This window comes from Eriocheir sinensis, unplaced genomic scaffold (genome assembly GCF_024679095.1).
Source record: "Eriocheir sinensis breed Jianghai 21 unplaced genomic scaffold, ASM2467909v1 Scaffold160, whole genome shotgun sequence".
NCBI classification, from domain to species: Eukaryota; Metazoa; Arthropoda; class Malacostraca; order Decapoda; family Varunidae; genus Eriocheir; species Eriocheir sinensis.
The window spans coordinates 250894-265728 of record NW_026110962.1 but is presented as its reverse complement, the minus strand read 5'-3'; the positions used below and the strand labels follow the sequence as shown (position 1 = coordinate 265728).

The following is a 14835-nucleotide window of genomic DNA, read 5'->3' as shown; positions in this document are numbered from 1 at the left end:
GAAATCTCCTAGGATGGAGATTTCAGCGAAGGGAGAGTGGGTCAAGATGTGCTCCACTTTAGAATTCAAATAGTCAAAGAATTTTACATAGTTGGTAGAGTTAGGTGAGAGATAAACAGCACAGATGTATTTAGTAATAGAATGACAGTGAAGTCTTGAACCAGATGGTGGAAAATTCAGAAGAGTCAAGGTCGTGGGCACGAGAGCAAGTGATGTCGTTGTGCACGTAGGCGCAACATCCAGCTTTGGACTGAAATTTAGGATAGAGATAGTAGGAGGGAACAGAGTAGAGATTGCTGTCAGTAGCCTCAGAAACCTGTGTTTCGGTAAGGAAGAGAAGGTGAGGTTTAGAGGAGGAGAGATGATGTTCCACAGAATGAAAATTAGAGCGAAGACCGCGAATGTTGCAGAAATTGAGAAGAAAGAGGTTCGAGGAGTTATCAAGACACCTCTCGGGTCGGCAGCCAGAAGGGGAGTCCTCCCTGGGGGAATTTGAAATTTACATTATTTTATATGTATTTTGAACATGTATTTAATTACAAATTTAACTAATTATATGTGTATTTTGTATATCTATTTTCATTCATATTGAAAACAAAATTGTGTATTTTTGTATATATTTTTATATAAATTTTCGTTATTTTATGTGTATTTTGTATTTTTATTTTCCTACAAATATACGTTCTTTTATCGGAATTTTGTGTTATTATTTTGATACGAATTTACATTATTTGAGGTATATTTGGTATATATATTTTTATACTTATTTACATCATTTTATATGTATTTTGTATGAATATTTTCATAGAAGTTTACTCTATTTTATGAGCATTCGTATATATATTTTGATACAAATTTACATTATTGATGTGAATTTTCCATATCTACTTCAATACAAATTTACTTTATTGTATGTGGATTTAGTATATTTATTTTAATACAAATTTATTTATTTGATATGTATTTTTGTATTTATATTTTTATACAAATATGCTTATTATATGAATATTTAGCATCTTTATTTTTATACAAATTTACATTATTTTATTGATATTCTGTTTATTTATTTTGATACGATTTAACATTATTCTATGTGTATTTTGTATATATATATATATATATATATATATATATATATATATATATATATATATATATATATATATATATATATATATATATATATATATATATATATATATATATATATATATATATATATATATATATATATATATATATATATATATATATATATATATATATATATATATATATATATATATATATATATATATATATATATATATATATATATATATATATATATATATATATATATATATATATATATATATATATATATATTTATACATATTTACATCACTTAATATATATTTTGTATATATATTTTATCCAAATTTACGTTATTTTATGTGTATATGTTTATATATTTTCATACAAATTTACATTGTTTTTTGTGTGTTTTGTATATGTATTTCAATACAAATCTGCCTAATTTTATGTGTATTTTGTATATCTATTTTCAGACAAATTTAAATTATTTTTGTATATTTTTGTATATATTTTATACAAATTTTAGTTATTTTATTTGTATTTTGTATATATATTTTCCTACAAATATACATTCTTTTATTGGAATTTTGTTGATTTATTTTGATACGAATTTACATTACTTTATGTGTATTTTGTATATATATTTTTCTACGTATTTACATTATTTTATATGTATTTTGTATATATATTTTCATAAAAATTTACGTTATTTTATTGTGTATATTCGTATATATTTTGATACAAATTTTATACAAATTCATGTTATTTTATGTGTATTTGAATAGATATTTTCATAAAAAAATTTATTATTTTATGTGTATTTTTACATATATTTCATTACAAATTTACTTTATTTTATGTTTATTTTGTATATTTATTACATTTAATTTTAAATTATTTTATGTGTATATTTGTATTTGTATTTAGGTTATTTTATGTGTATTTTTTATATATATTTTCATCCAAAATTACATTATTTTATTGGTATTTTATTAATTTAATTCCATACGAATTTAGATTATTTCAAAGGTATTTTGTTTACATGTTTTTATACGCATTTACATTATTTAATGTGTGTTTTGTATATATATTTTTAAGCAAATTTACTTTATATTATGTGCATTTTTTTACATATATTTTTAAAGAAATTAGCGTTATATTATGTGTATTTTGTAAATGTTTTCTCATACAAATTTACATTGTATTATTGGTAATTTGTTTATTTATTTTGATACGAATTACATGATTATATGTATATATTGTACATATTTTTTTATACTTATTTACATTATTTAATGTGTATTTTGTTTATGTGTTTTTATACAAATTTACGTTATTATATGTGTATTTGTATAAATATTTTGATACAAATTTACATTATTTTGATGTATTTTGTATATATATATTTCAATTGAAACCTAGCTTATTTTATATGTATTTTGTATATCTATTTTCATACAAATTTAACTACTTATGTGTATTTTTGTATATAGTTTTACATAAATTTTCGTTATTTTATGTGTTTTTTGTATATATGTATTTATACAAATACACATTCTTTTATTGGTATTTTGTTTATTTATTTTGATACAAATTTACATTATTTTATGTGTATTTTGTATACATTTTTTTATACGTATTTACTACATTTTATGTGTATTTTGTATATATATTTTTTATAGAAATCTACGTTATTTTATGTGTATTCGTATTTATATTTTGAAATAAATTTACATTGTTTGAAAGGTATTTTGCATATCTATTTCGATATAAATTTACCTTATTGTATGTGCATTTTCTATATTTATTTTAATATAATTTTTTTTTGTATGTATTTTGGTATATATATTTTTATAAAAAAAATGCGTTATTTTATGGGTATTTTGCTTCTTTATTTTCATACAAATTTACGTTTTTTATTAATATTCTGTGTATTTATTTTGATACGATTTTACATTATTCTATTTGGGTTTTGTATATTTTTTTTTATATATATTTACATTACTTAATGTGTATTTTGTATAAAAATTTACGTTATTTTAAGTGTATTTGTTTATGTATTTTCATTCAAATTTACATTATTTTATGTGTATTTTGTAAATGTATTTCAATACAAATTTTCCTAATTTTATGTCTATTTTGTATATTTATTTTCAAACAAATTTAAATTATTTTTGTGTGTTTTTGTATATAGTTTTATACAAATTTAGGTTATTTTATGTGCATATTGTATATCTATTTTCATACATATACACATTCTTTTATTGATATTTTGTTTATCTATTTTGACGCGAATTTACATTATTTAATGAGTATTTTGTATATATATATTTATACGTATTTACATCATTTCATGTGTATTTTGTATATATATTTCTATAGAAATCTACGTTATTTTATGTGTATTCGTATATATATTTTAAAACAAATTAACACTGTTTTATGTGTTTTTTGCATATTTTTTCAATACAAATTTTTCTCATTGTATGTGTATTTTGTATATTAATTTTAATTCAAATTTAATTATTCCATGTGTATTTTTGTATATGTATTTTTATAAAATATGATTTATTTTATGGGAATTTTGCATCTTTATTTTCATACAAATTAAATTTTATTGATATTCTGTGTATTTTTTTTATACGATTTTACATTATTCTATGTGTATTTTGTATATATTTTTTTATACAAATGCACGTTATTTTATGTGTATTTGTTTTTATTTCATACAAATTTACATTATTTTATGTGTATTTTGTACATGTATTTAAAGACAAATTTAACTAATTATATGTGTATTTTGTATATCTATTTTCATACAAATTGAAATTATTTTGTGTTTTTTTTTGTATATATATTTTTATACAAATTTTCGTTGTTTTATGTGTATTTTGTATATTTATTTTCCTACAAATATACGTTCTTTTATCGAAATTTTGTTTGTTTATTTTGATACAAATTTACATAATTTTAGGTGTATTTTTATACATATATAGATCATTTTATATGTATTTTGTATGTATATTTTCATAGAAATCTACTCTATTTTATGTGTATTCGTATATATATTTTGATACAAATTTACTTTATTGTATGTGCACTTTGTATATTTATTTCAATACAAATTTAATTATTTCATGTGTATTTTTGTATATATATTTTTATGCATACATGCGTTATTATATGCGTATTTTGCATCTTTATTTTCATACAAATTTACATTATTTAATTAATATTCTGTTTATTTATTTTGATACGATTTAACATTATTCTATGTGTATTTTGTATATATATTTTTATACATATTTACATTATTTAATGTATATTTTATATATATATTTTTTTCCAAATTTACGTTATTTTATGTGTATTTGTTTACATATTATCATACAAATTTACATTACTTTATGTGTAATTTGTATATGTGTTTCTATGCAAATTTGCCTAACTTTATGTGTATTTTGCATATCTATTTTCAAACACATTTAAATTATTTTTTTGTATTTTTGTATTTATTTTTATACAAATTTTAGTTATTTTATTTGTATTTTGTATATATATTTTCCAACAAATATACATTCTTTTATTGGAATTTTCTTTATTTATTTTGATACGAGTTTACATTATTTTATGTGTATTTTGTATATATATTTTTCTACGTATTTACATTATTTTATGTGTATTTTGTATATATATTTTAATAAAATATTACATTATTTTATAGTGTTTATTCGTATTTATTTTGATACAAATTTTATACAAATTCATGTTATTTTATGTATATTTGTATATATATTTTCATAGAAATTTATATTATTTTATGTGTATTTTTACATATTTTTCATTACAAATTTACTTTATTTTATGATTATTTTGTATATTTATTTAATTCAATCTTAAATTATTTTATGTGTATATTTGTATTTGTATTTAGGTAATTTTATGAGTATTTTCTATATATATTTTCATCCAAAATTACATTATTTTATTGGTATTTTCTTAATTTAACTCGATACGAATTTAGATTTTTTCATAGGTATTTTGTATACATATTTTTATACTCATTTACATTATCTAATGTGTGTTTTGTATATATATTTTTATACAAATATGCGTTATTATATGGGTATTTTGCATCTTTATTTTCATACATATTTACATTATTTTATTGATATTCTGTTTATTTATTTTGATACGATTTAACATTATTATGCGTGTATTTTGTATATATATTTTTTATACATATTTACATTATTTAATGTTTATTTTGAATATATATTTTATCCAAATTTACGATATTTTATGTGTATTTGTTTATATATTTTCATACAAATTTATATTTTTTTATGTGTATTTTGTATATGGATTTCAATACAAATTTGCCTAATTTTATGTGTATTTTGCATAAATATTTTCAAACAAATTTAAATTATTAATGTGTTTTTTGTATGTATTTTTATACAAATTTCAGTTATTTTATTTGTATTTTGTATATATATTTTCCTACAAATATACATTCTGTTATTGGAATTTTGTTTATTTTTTCTGATACGAATTTTCATTATTTTATTTGTATTTTGTATATATATTTTTCTACGTGTTTAAATTATTTCATGTGTATTTTGTATATACATTTTCATAAAAATTTACGTTATTTTAATGTGTGTATTCGTATATATTTTGATACAAATTTTATACAAATTCATATAATTTTATGTGTATTTGTATATACATTTTCATACAAATTTATATTATTTTATGTCTATTTTTACATATATTTCATTACGAATTTACCATATTTTATGTTTATGTTGTAGTGTTATAGTAGGATATCAATATATTATTATTATTTAATATCACCACGAATTAGGCATACAATTGTCAATGGAAAAAACCCACGACAGATAGATCACGCCACCTTATAGGAATGTCGTCCGTCAGTGTTTACCGTCTCAGTTTTGTATACTTAGCACTCCGATGGTGCGTGGAGGTCACCTTGACATACGTGACCAATTGTAACAATTATTTTCCAACCTGTAACTCGCCACTCCTTCACGAGAGTCCGACTGACACACAACGACAGTCGCTCTCGCTCCGTCGCTTCTTGTACATAAAGGCTACGAATATAATTCGCCTTAAGGAAGCTGAAGTCTTAAGTCTACAAGCCTCGAGCACACCAGCTACAAGCCTACAGGCTCTACAGCCTACAAGCCTCGAGCACACCAGCTACAAGCAACTCTACAGGCGTCCAGCCTACAAGCCTCGAGCACACCAGCTTCAAGCAACTCTACAGGCGTCCAGCCTACAAGCCCCGAGCACACCCTCCGGCCTACGCAGCCGAACGCGAGGGCCACAATCTACAAGCCGCTCCCCCGCTTCAAGCCAGCACTGCTACGAACACTGCATGCCACTCCACGATACGGCGGAAGTATTCACACCAGCAAGGAGGAGGCACGCCCCGCTGACCTTGGGACACTCCGCATGCCCCTCGCTCCACAGCTGGCGGCACCACCGCCGCTGCCGGGAGCATCGGCCCAAACCTCTTCCGGCAAACAGTCAGCAAGGGTACCCGCGGCCATCTCCCGGTGACTGCAAGCTGTTCCCACTACCGTTTCTTGCAAGGCGTCTTCTCAAGAGGTTACACACCCAAGTCGTCTTATCTGCCACCGCCGCCCATCTCTTACTATAACAAGGACGACGCGGCCATCATTCGTCTGGCGGCAGTGTACCGGCTCCCGCATCTGCGGCCGCTCAAATTGCTGGGTCAGCAGTTTTTCAACCTCCATTGCGAGTCCTCCGATGTCAGCCCATCCCTCACCTCTCACCGCCGCTGTGGCCGCGGCCGAGGTTTCCTGACGCGCCTACAACGACTGCACGTCACCCAGGGCATCACAGGCCGTCGCCCTCTCCACTACATCAGCTGATTAATCTTGGTATTTGTGGATATTCCATTCTTGTCCAAATTTGCCGACTCGGCTCATTTTCATTATTATCTGTGCAGAGGCACGATTTTTTTATTTCTGTGTTCTTAACGCTGTTACTCAGTCATAATTGTGGGAGTTACGTCCATTCGCATACGATATTGATTCTTTCTTATTGTTTGCTAGCGAGTCTATTGAGTATAATGTGATTTCCCTGATCAAAGTTAATCTTCATCAGTGTGCCCTGCCTCCGTTTTCTTTTCACCGCTCGAGAGAAAACGTGAGCATCAATGGTATACTCACTTAACATACCACTTGTTTATATAGTTATTCTTTCTATATATACCCATATCATTAGGGCATTCCATTATAGCCTTAACTTCTATTACGTCTAAACAGGCACCTTGCTATCCATTCTTTCTTGCCTTTTTAGGGTTTCAACGCAAACTATTCATTCATACACGTTCCGTTTATTGGTTCATATTTACAGCTATCAACATATGCTCCTATTTTGTAAATGATTTACACCATAGTATGAACAAAGACACTCTCGCTAAACTCGGCGACACCTTTAACCAGTTGGCTCGTCCTTCAAGTGAAGAGGGACTGGAACACGATACCACAACCGGTGAATTTACTAAGGTAATCTTATGTTCAGGCACTCATTATTTATCAATTACAGGCCGCAGAATTCGTTCACCCCCGGGTTCGTCTGCATACTTACAACCCACTCAAGGTTCAAGGACACCCTCACCAGCATCCCCTCGCACCAGCCGCAGTATTACAGGCTCAAAGTAAGGTCTCTCACCTGTAGTTTTTGCAAACAATCAGGACATTCTGAACATTCTTGTTTCGCGAAACGTAGGGAATCAACACATTCGAGACGGGGCTCAGATAGGAGGTCAGGAGGTTACAGGGGCAGGCATCATTCATCACACAGGAACCCTAGGCCAAACCATCAGCGGAAGTCTGCCTATTGCCATATCCACGGGAATTGTTTTCATGATTCAGACAGTTGTTCTGCAATACAAAAGGCCAAGGAGGAACAGAGGTACAAGTCCTCAGCGGACAGTAAACCACACTCCTCTTCTCAGAATAAAAAGACATGACTTCGTGACAGCCCCGAGGCGTACATCCAAGTGTCCCTTAAGGAAAATACTAATTGGGAGCAACTTGACTCCGTCATTGCCGCCTTGGGACGGACAAGCATAATTGCCCTCCCTTGCAAGGTGGGCAACACTTCCCTCACCTTAGCGGTTGACACAGGTGCCACAGTCAATGTCATATCCGACTCCGCTTACAGGTCACTGACACGACGAGCGAGTGGGGAAAATTGGCCGCTCCAAGAGAACGACCTGAATGTGATAGGCGTGACGGGCACCACTTTGGGAATCCTTGGGCGAGTACCGCTAACAGTCAGCTTACATGAAAAAGTATGTCCCTTTCGAGATTTATTTTATGTCTCTAGCAGGTTTGCTTTACCTGTGGATGGGATCTTAGGATTGAACGCCATGAAAGACCTGCACATCGCCATAAACCCTGTAAGCAACGCGATCGTGTATCAAGGCCGACGCATACAGGGGATGGTCAATCCATCGCCTCTGTCAAATGTAATCTCACCCTCAGAGGTGGAAAATGACCAACCCACCACAGACTCAGGGGCTGCCACCGCCCAAGTGTCCCCTCTTACGGTCAAACCACACGAATCCATTGCAGACTTGTGGCGGACAGTAACGGCAGTCGTAGAAGGTCCTCATATAGTTCCGGATCGTGCTGCAAAACTTGTTAAAATCCGTTTGCCTAACGCCCCTCCGGCGGGCAGTGATGTGTGTATCGACGGAGTTCCTCACGTACACCGCGTGACGGTGGAGGTAACTCTTGCAACAGTCAAGGAGGGAGGTTTTGCAGAGGCATTGGTAATAAACACGTCTGGATGCCTGTATCCTTAAAACACGGTGTTCGATTATGCCAGTGTCTAGTGTAGGGGAGAAATGTCGCCCCGGAACCAGCTGAATACCCTTCAGCCCAAGTTTCCGGCATATCCTCGGCGTGTCAGGCTTCTCCCGAACAAGACACAGCTCATTTAGAGGCGTTCCTAAAAGTTGCACACTATTCCGAAATTAAGCCAACCTTAGTCCAGCTTCTGGAGCATTATCGGGGGGCGCTTGCTCTACCAGGCGAGCCGCTTGGAGTTACGCAGTGTGCTGAACACCACATTAAGTTAAAACCCAATACAAATCCTGTATATATCAATGCGTACAAGCTCCCCCCAGTCAGAGGGAGGTGGTGCAACAACTTATCTCTGAAATGTTAGAACAAGGTGTCATCAAAGAATCGAATTCCCCGTGGAATTCGCCCTTGTTCCTGGTTCCAAAGAAAGACGGCTCTTATCGTCCTGTGATTGATTTCCGGCGTGTGAACACCGCGACCGTGGATGATCATTTTCCGCTTCCCGTTCTTAGAGATCTTCTGATGTGTCTCGGTAGAGGAAATAAAGTCTTTACGAGTCTTGATCTGGTCAGTGGCTACTGGCAACTGCCCATATTTGCCCCGAGTCACGTGAAATAACGGGTTTCAGCACGCCTCATGGCCACTATGAGTGGACGAGGATGCCGTTCGGGCTCAAAGGAGCTCCCTTGACTTTCAAAGGACAATGAACAGTATTTTGGTGACTTGCTGGGCAACTCTGTCTATGTGTATTTAGACGACATCATCATAGCAAGTAAAGACGTGCATGCACACATGGAAACACTAAAGCAGTCCTACACAGACTTCAAGAGGTCGGATTAAAGCTCAAAATCACCAAATGTGAATTTTTAAAGCCTCGGATCAAGTTCTTGGGACATGTCGTGGACGAATTCGGCATCCACACAGTGGACGACAAAATAAAGGCTATTGCCGAGTTCCCTCACCCAACGTCTGCGGACAGGGTACGGTCTTTCTTGGTGTCGCAGGTTATTACAGGCCTTTCATTAAGGACTTCGCAGCTCGCGCGAGTCCCTAACCCATCTTTTAAAGAAAGACGTACCATTTCAGTGGCTCCCAGCTCAACAAACGAGTTTTGAGGATTTAAAGACAGCGCTTACGGGCTCCGGTCCTTGTCTTTCCGGATTTCAAGGACCCTTTCAGCTTTGTACCGACGCTTCGGCTAGTGGAGTAGGAGCCGCGCTGATGCAAACAGATATGTCCGGCAAAAAGCATGTGATAGCGTTCGCCAGTCGAGTACTTGGCTCCGGAAAATAACTATTCTGTTACCCACCTAGAGGCTCTTGCCATTGTGTGGGCTCTGAAGCATTTTCGTGACTTTGTGATGGGGTACAAAATTGTGGTGTTTACGGACCACGCGGCCATAACTGATCTTTTCAAGGAAAAAACCTACACGGTCGTCTGGCAAGATGGTTCTTAACGATCAAGCATACAATCCGGAGATAAAATACATCACCGGGAAAACAAATGTGGTCGCAGATGCCTTATCTCGGAATGTTCCGATAGGCGCGATTACCACCCAGAGGTCATCCACAACTTCACTTCACCTGAGCTACACACTGCTCAGCGTGACCACCCTGTGGAAGAGGTTAATTTACGCCCTCGAGTCGGAGACGAATCAAACCTTCCTGAATTGCCAGTTCCCTTTTCACAATTCTTCCTATCAGAGGACAACCTCCTTTGTAGGTCATGGCCAACCAAACCGGTACCTATAGACCAACTGGTCATCCCAGACATATACGTCCCCGTGACGCTTAAGCTGGTCCATAACACACCCATTGCGGGTCACCCAGGAAGAGACAAGACGCTATCTGTCACCAGACGTAAATTCTACTGGCCCACATTACGGGTTGATGTAGAAAAACATGTCGCACATTGCGTCGTTTGTGCTAAGCACAAGGGGTCCGTCAAAGGGCCAGCACCTATGTTGCAATACCCAGTACCAGAGGCGCCATGGGATGTTGTTAATATAGACTTACTACAGCTCCCCCAGAGCCAACATGGCTCGCGCTACTTATTGGTGTGCGTCGACCAGTTCTCTAGGTTTCTAGTTCTAGCGCCTCTCAAGGACAAGACAGCCACACGCGTGGCCCATGCCCTCGTGACTCACGTGTTGTGTCCACATTCGTCTCCTCGAATTCTTCTGAGTGACAATGGCACCGAGTTTAGGAACTCAGTATTGAGCGAAATATGCGCTCAGTTTAACATCACGCAATCCTTCATCACAGCTTACCACCCAGCTGCTAATGGGCTGGCGGAGAGGGCTAATAGGAAAATCTTACAGGTCCTCAGGCCTATCGTGAACGATCTCCACGATAATTGGGAGGATTGGCTATCGCATATAGCCGCTTCCATAAATACGTCGATAAACGACTCTACGGGGAAGTCTCCCTACTACATCTTGTATGGGGTGGAGAAACGTCTTCCGTACGACTTCCTAACAATCCCACAACAACCTCTCTACAACATTGATAGGTACACACAACAGCAGATGCATATGTTTTCCAAGATACACTCAGAAGTTAGGTGTACGTTAAAAGCTACGAAGGTTGAAATGATGTCAAAACAACCCGGTGAATTTGAAAGAGGGTGACACAGTCATGATTAAGCAAGCGGAAAGGAGTTCGAAACTGGGGGCTAAATTTGTGGGTCCTTACCGAGTTGTTCGGAATGTCAGGGGAAATCGGTTCGAGGTTCTCGAGTCGAATAGTGGAGTCAGTCTAGTAGTTCACAGTGATCGTCTGAAAGTAATTCCCTCACCTTTGGACCTTGATATTGGTACTTCCCCCTCAGAGTCAAATGTTCAACAAGATAATCCCAACACCCATAGCTATAACTTGAGACCACGGGTTTAAATACTTCAATCCCACCACTTTCAGATCATGATGTTGCGTTTTCTGACCATCTTGTTGTCCCTCGGCTCCCTGCTTGCAACAACACCCATCCACCTGAAGCCTGGTGCCCTCACGGCACACATAGGAGAGGTCTTCCTCATAGAAGATGTGCTCCTCGTAAAATATCCATATACTTCCTTGACCAACACCACGGACACAATCAGGATAGTCTCAGAAAAACTACTCGGCATGGCAGACGCCATCCGGGCTACCAAGACTAGGGAATCAAAGGCACCTTCTAGTACCAACTCTCTGACTCTTTTTCAACTACTGGAGGATAGGATTCTGTTCTTACGGGGAAAAGTTGATGAGGTAAACATGGATTATAGTTTTCACTCAGTTCACTCTCAACATCTTTGGGTCCGCCTCAAAGTTCCTTTTCGGTACGGCTACCGACGAGGACGTTCGCGATTTGCGGGACCACTACGCTCATGTACTTTCCTTTGCTGCTCGAAATCGCAGGGTGATCAACGCCAATTGTAGAAAACTTGCGCAATTGCATACTAACATTGAGGAACTGCTAGAGCAGACAAATAAGATGGTAGAGGTTATCAACATAGTTGTCAAACAGATCGACCAGGTGAATCAGTTTCTCCTCCTAGATCAGGCCTTGCATGTATTGGAAAACGTCATTAGCTCCGTCGCAACGGCAAATCAGCAGGTTATTAGCAACATGGTTGATGCAGCGCACGGTAGAGTCACACCTGCCTTGTTCCCTCTACACGATTTGAGAACGACTGTCCAGATCGGGTATCAAAATTATAGCCTAACACCTTTATTCACCCCGGACATGAGTCAATATTTTTACCCCTTGATTGAGTCCAGCCTCACCCCTGATGCCATAATCATTCATGTTCCATTTCAGACGGCGGACGTGTTTGAGGCACCCGAAATTGTCCCGTTCCCTTTTTCAGCAAAGGACAGTGTGTTGGCCCTGGACACGTCCCCGTCTCTTGTTCTAATCGCGAAGGATTTCGCTCTGTATTCAACGGGTAGCTACTCACTCTTGCAGTATTGCAAGGAGACGGTCTTCGGGCGATTCTATTGCTCTGCGTCTCTCTTTGCCTTCCTTCCAGTTGGGGGTGGTGTATGCGAGATCGCCCTCACCCGCGTGAACGCGTCTGACGCTCTTTCCCTGTGCCCTTACAAGCAGCTAACACCAACGCCTGTTTTCCATAAGAACTTTCAGGGTCTGCATTATTTTTATTTCCCTCAGTCCTTCTATGTATCGGTCATCTGCCCGGAGGGTACCACTTATCAACGGGTTACTGGTCACTATGCCATAGCGGAAGCATGCTATATCCGCTCCACTAACATAACAACGTACCCGTCCCGGATTCGTCTGGTTTTCACGGCCAATATTTCCCATCGAGTGTTTCCTCTACGGTCTCTCGATGACATTCATTTCTCCAGCATCTCGTATGTGACTAATTCCCTTAATTCATTGTCTTTCGCGAACAAACCAGAGTTTGCGGAAACCCTGGAGGAAACGCTGCCTGATTATTTGCATCTCCCCTACCTGTACCCTGGATTTTTTGTACCAATGTTTCTGATGTTCGTCAGTCTCGTCGTCATGTGCTACCTTATTAGGAGGAACTCTGTCCTGCACGATTATTTGGTTGTGCAGACACGGCGACTGGATGCCGGGAGGCCACTGGCAAGGTAGTTTTTCCTTTTCTCAGACAAGTCAGGGGACAGAAACCTGGCTGCTCCTATACTTAACATTGTACTGTGTTTCACTACTGTATTTTTTTTAGGAGCTAGATCAACGTTTCATTGTCTGTAACTATGCCAGTTGTTAGTTTCTTATACATGTGTCCTTATATTTATCTTTTGAGAGGTTTCTTATGTTTCATGTCACACACGTTGTGTTTTCCCTCTCCCTATTTATATTATTATTCCACATCTGTTCTTACATAGCCAGTGTTTTAATATAATTGTATCATAGGCAGTCTGCTTGACAAACTCCCACTATGTATGTTCATGGTACCTAGACTGCTATTTCGATTTTTATATATCGCGAGGTCGCGATCACTGGTAGGTGACCGAGCAGTGTTATAGTAGGATATCAATATATTATTATTATTTAATATCACCACGAATTAGGCATACAATTGTCAATGGAAAAAACCCACGACAGATAGATCACGCCACCTTATAGGAATGTCGTCCGTCAGTGTTTACCGTCTCAGTTTTGTATACTTAGCACTCCGATGGTGCGTGGAGGTCACCTTGACATACGTGACCAATTGTAACAATTATTTTCCAACCTGTAACTCGCCACTCCTTCACGAGAGTCCGACTGACACACAACGACAGTCGCTCTCGCTCCGTCGCTTCTTGTACATAAAGGCTACGAATATAATTCGCCTTAAGGAAGCTGAAGTCTTAATCAACACCCTTTAAACGCCCCCCGACAAGCCCGTTACAGTATATTTATTTCATTTAATATTAAATTATTTTATGTGGATATTTGTATTTGTATTTAGGTTGTTTTATGTGTATTCCCTATATATATTTTCATCCAAAATTACATTATTTTATTGGTATTTTCTTAATTTAATTCGATACGAATTTAGATTATTTTAAGGTATTTTGTATACATATTTTTATACTCATTTACATTATCTAATGTGTGTTTAGTATATATATTTTTGTGCAAATTTATTATATGTGCATTTTTGTACATATATTTTTATAGAAATTTGCGTTATTTTATGTGTATTTTATATATGTTTTCTCATACAAATTTACATTATTTTATTGGTATTTTGTTTATTTATTTTGATACGAATTATATGATTATATGTGTATTTTGTACATATTTTTTTATACGTATTTACGTTATTTAATCTGTAATTTATTTATATATTTTTATACAAATTTACGTTATTATATGTGTATTTGTATAAATATTTTGATACAAATTTACTTTATTTTATGTATTTTGTATATAT

The 14835-nt window shown here is 34.9% G+C and overlaps 1 protein-coding gene across 2 annotated transcripts; it reads left to right on the top strand.

The window, feature by feature from the left end:
* The first annotated feature begins 6563 nt into the window (after nt 1-6563).
* Nucleotides 6564-14302, top strand: LOC126990377 (uncharacterized). 2 transcript variants are annotated; one of them, XM_050848997.1, is made up of 3 exons: nt 6564-7010; nt 7681-7792; nt 11864-14302. In XM_050848997.1, exon 3 carries the CDS (start codon nt 12417-12419, stop codon nt 13542-13544), a length of 1128 nt encoding a protein of 375 aa, XP_050704954.1. In that variant the 5' UTR covers nt 6564-7010; nt 7681-7792; nt 11864-12416; the 3' UTR covers nt 13545-14302. The 2 variants fall into 2 exon arrangements, with proteins under 2 accessions (XP_050704954.1, XP_050704956.1); XM_050848999.1 differs by having other exon boundaries at nt 6564-7792.
* The last annotated feature ends 533 nt before the right edge of the window (nt 14303-14835 follow it).

Excerpts from the sequence above, each read along its gene's own strand:
- LOC126990377 (XM_050848997.1), top strand. The coding sequence starts at position 12,417 with ATGGTAGAGGTTATCAACATAGTTGTCAAACAGATCGACCAGGTGAAT.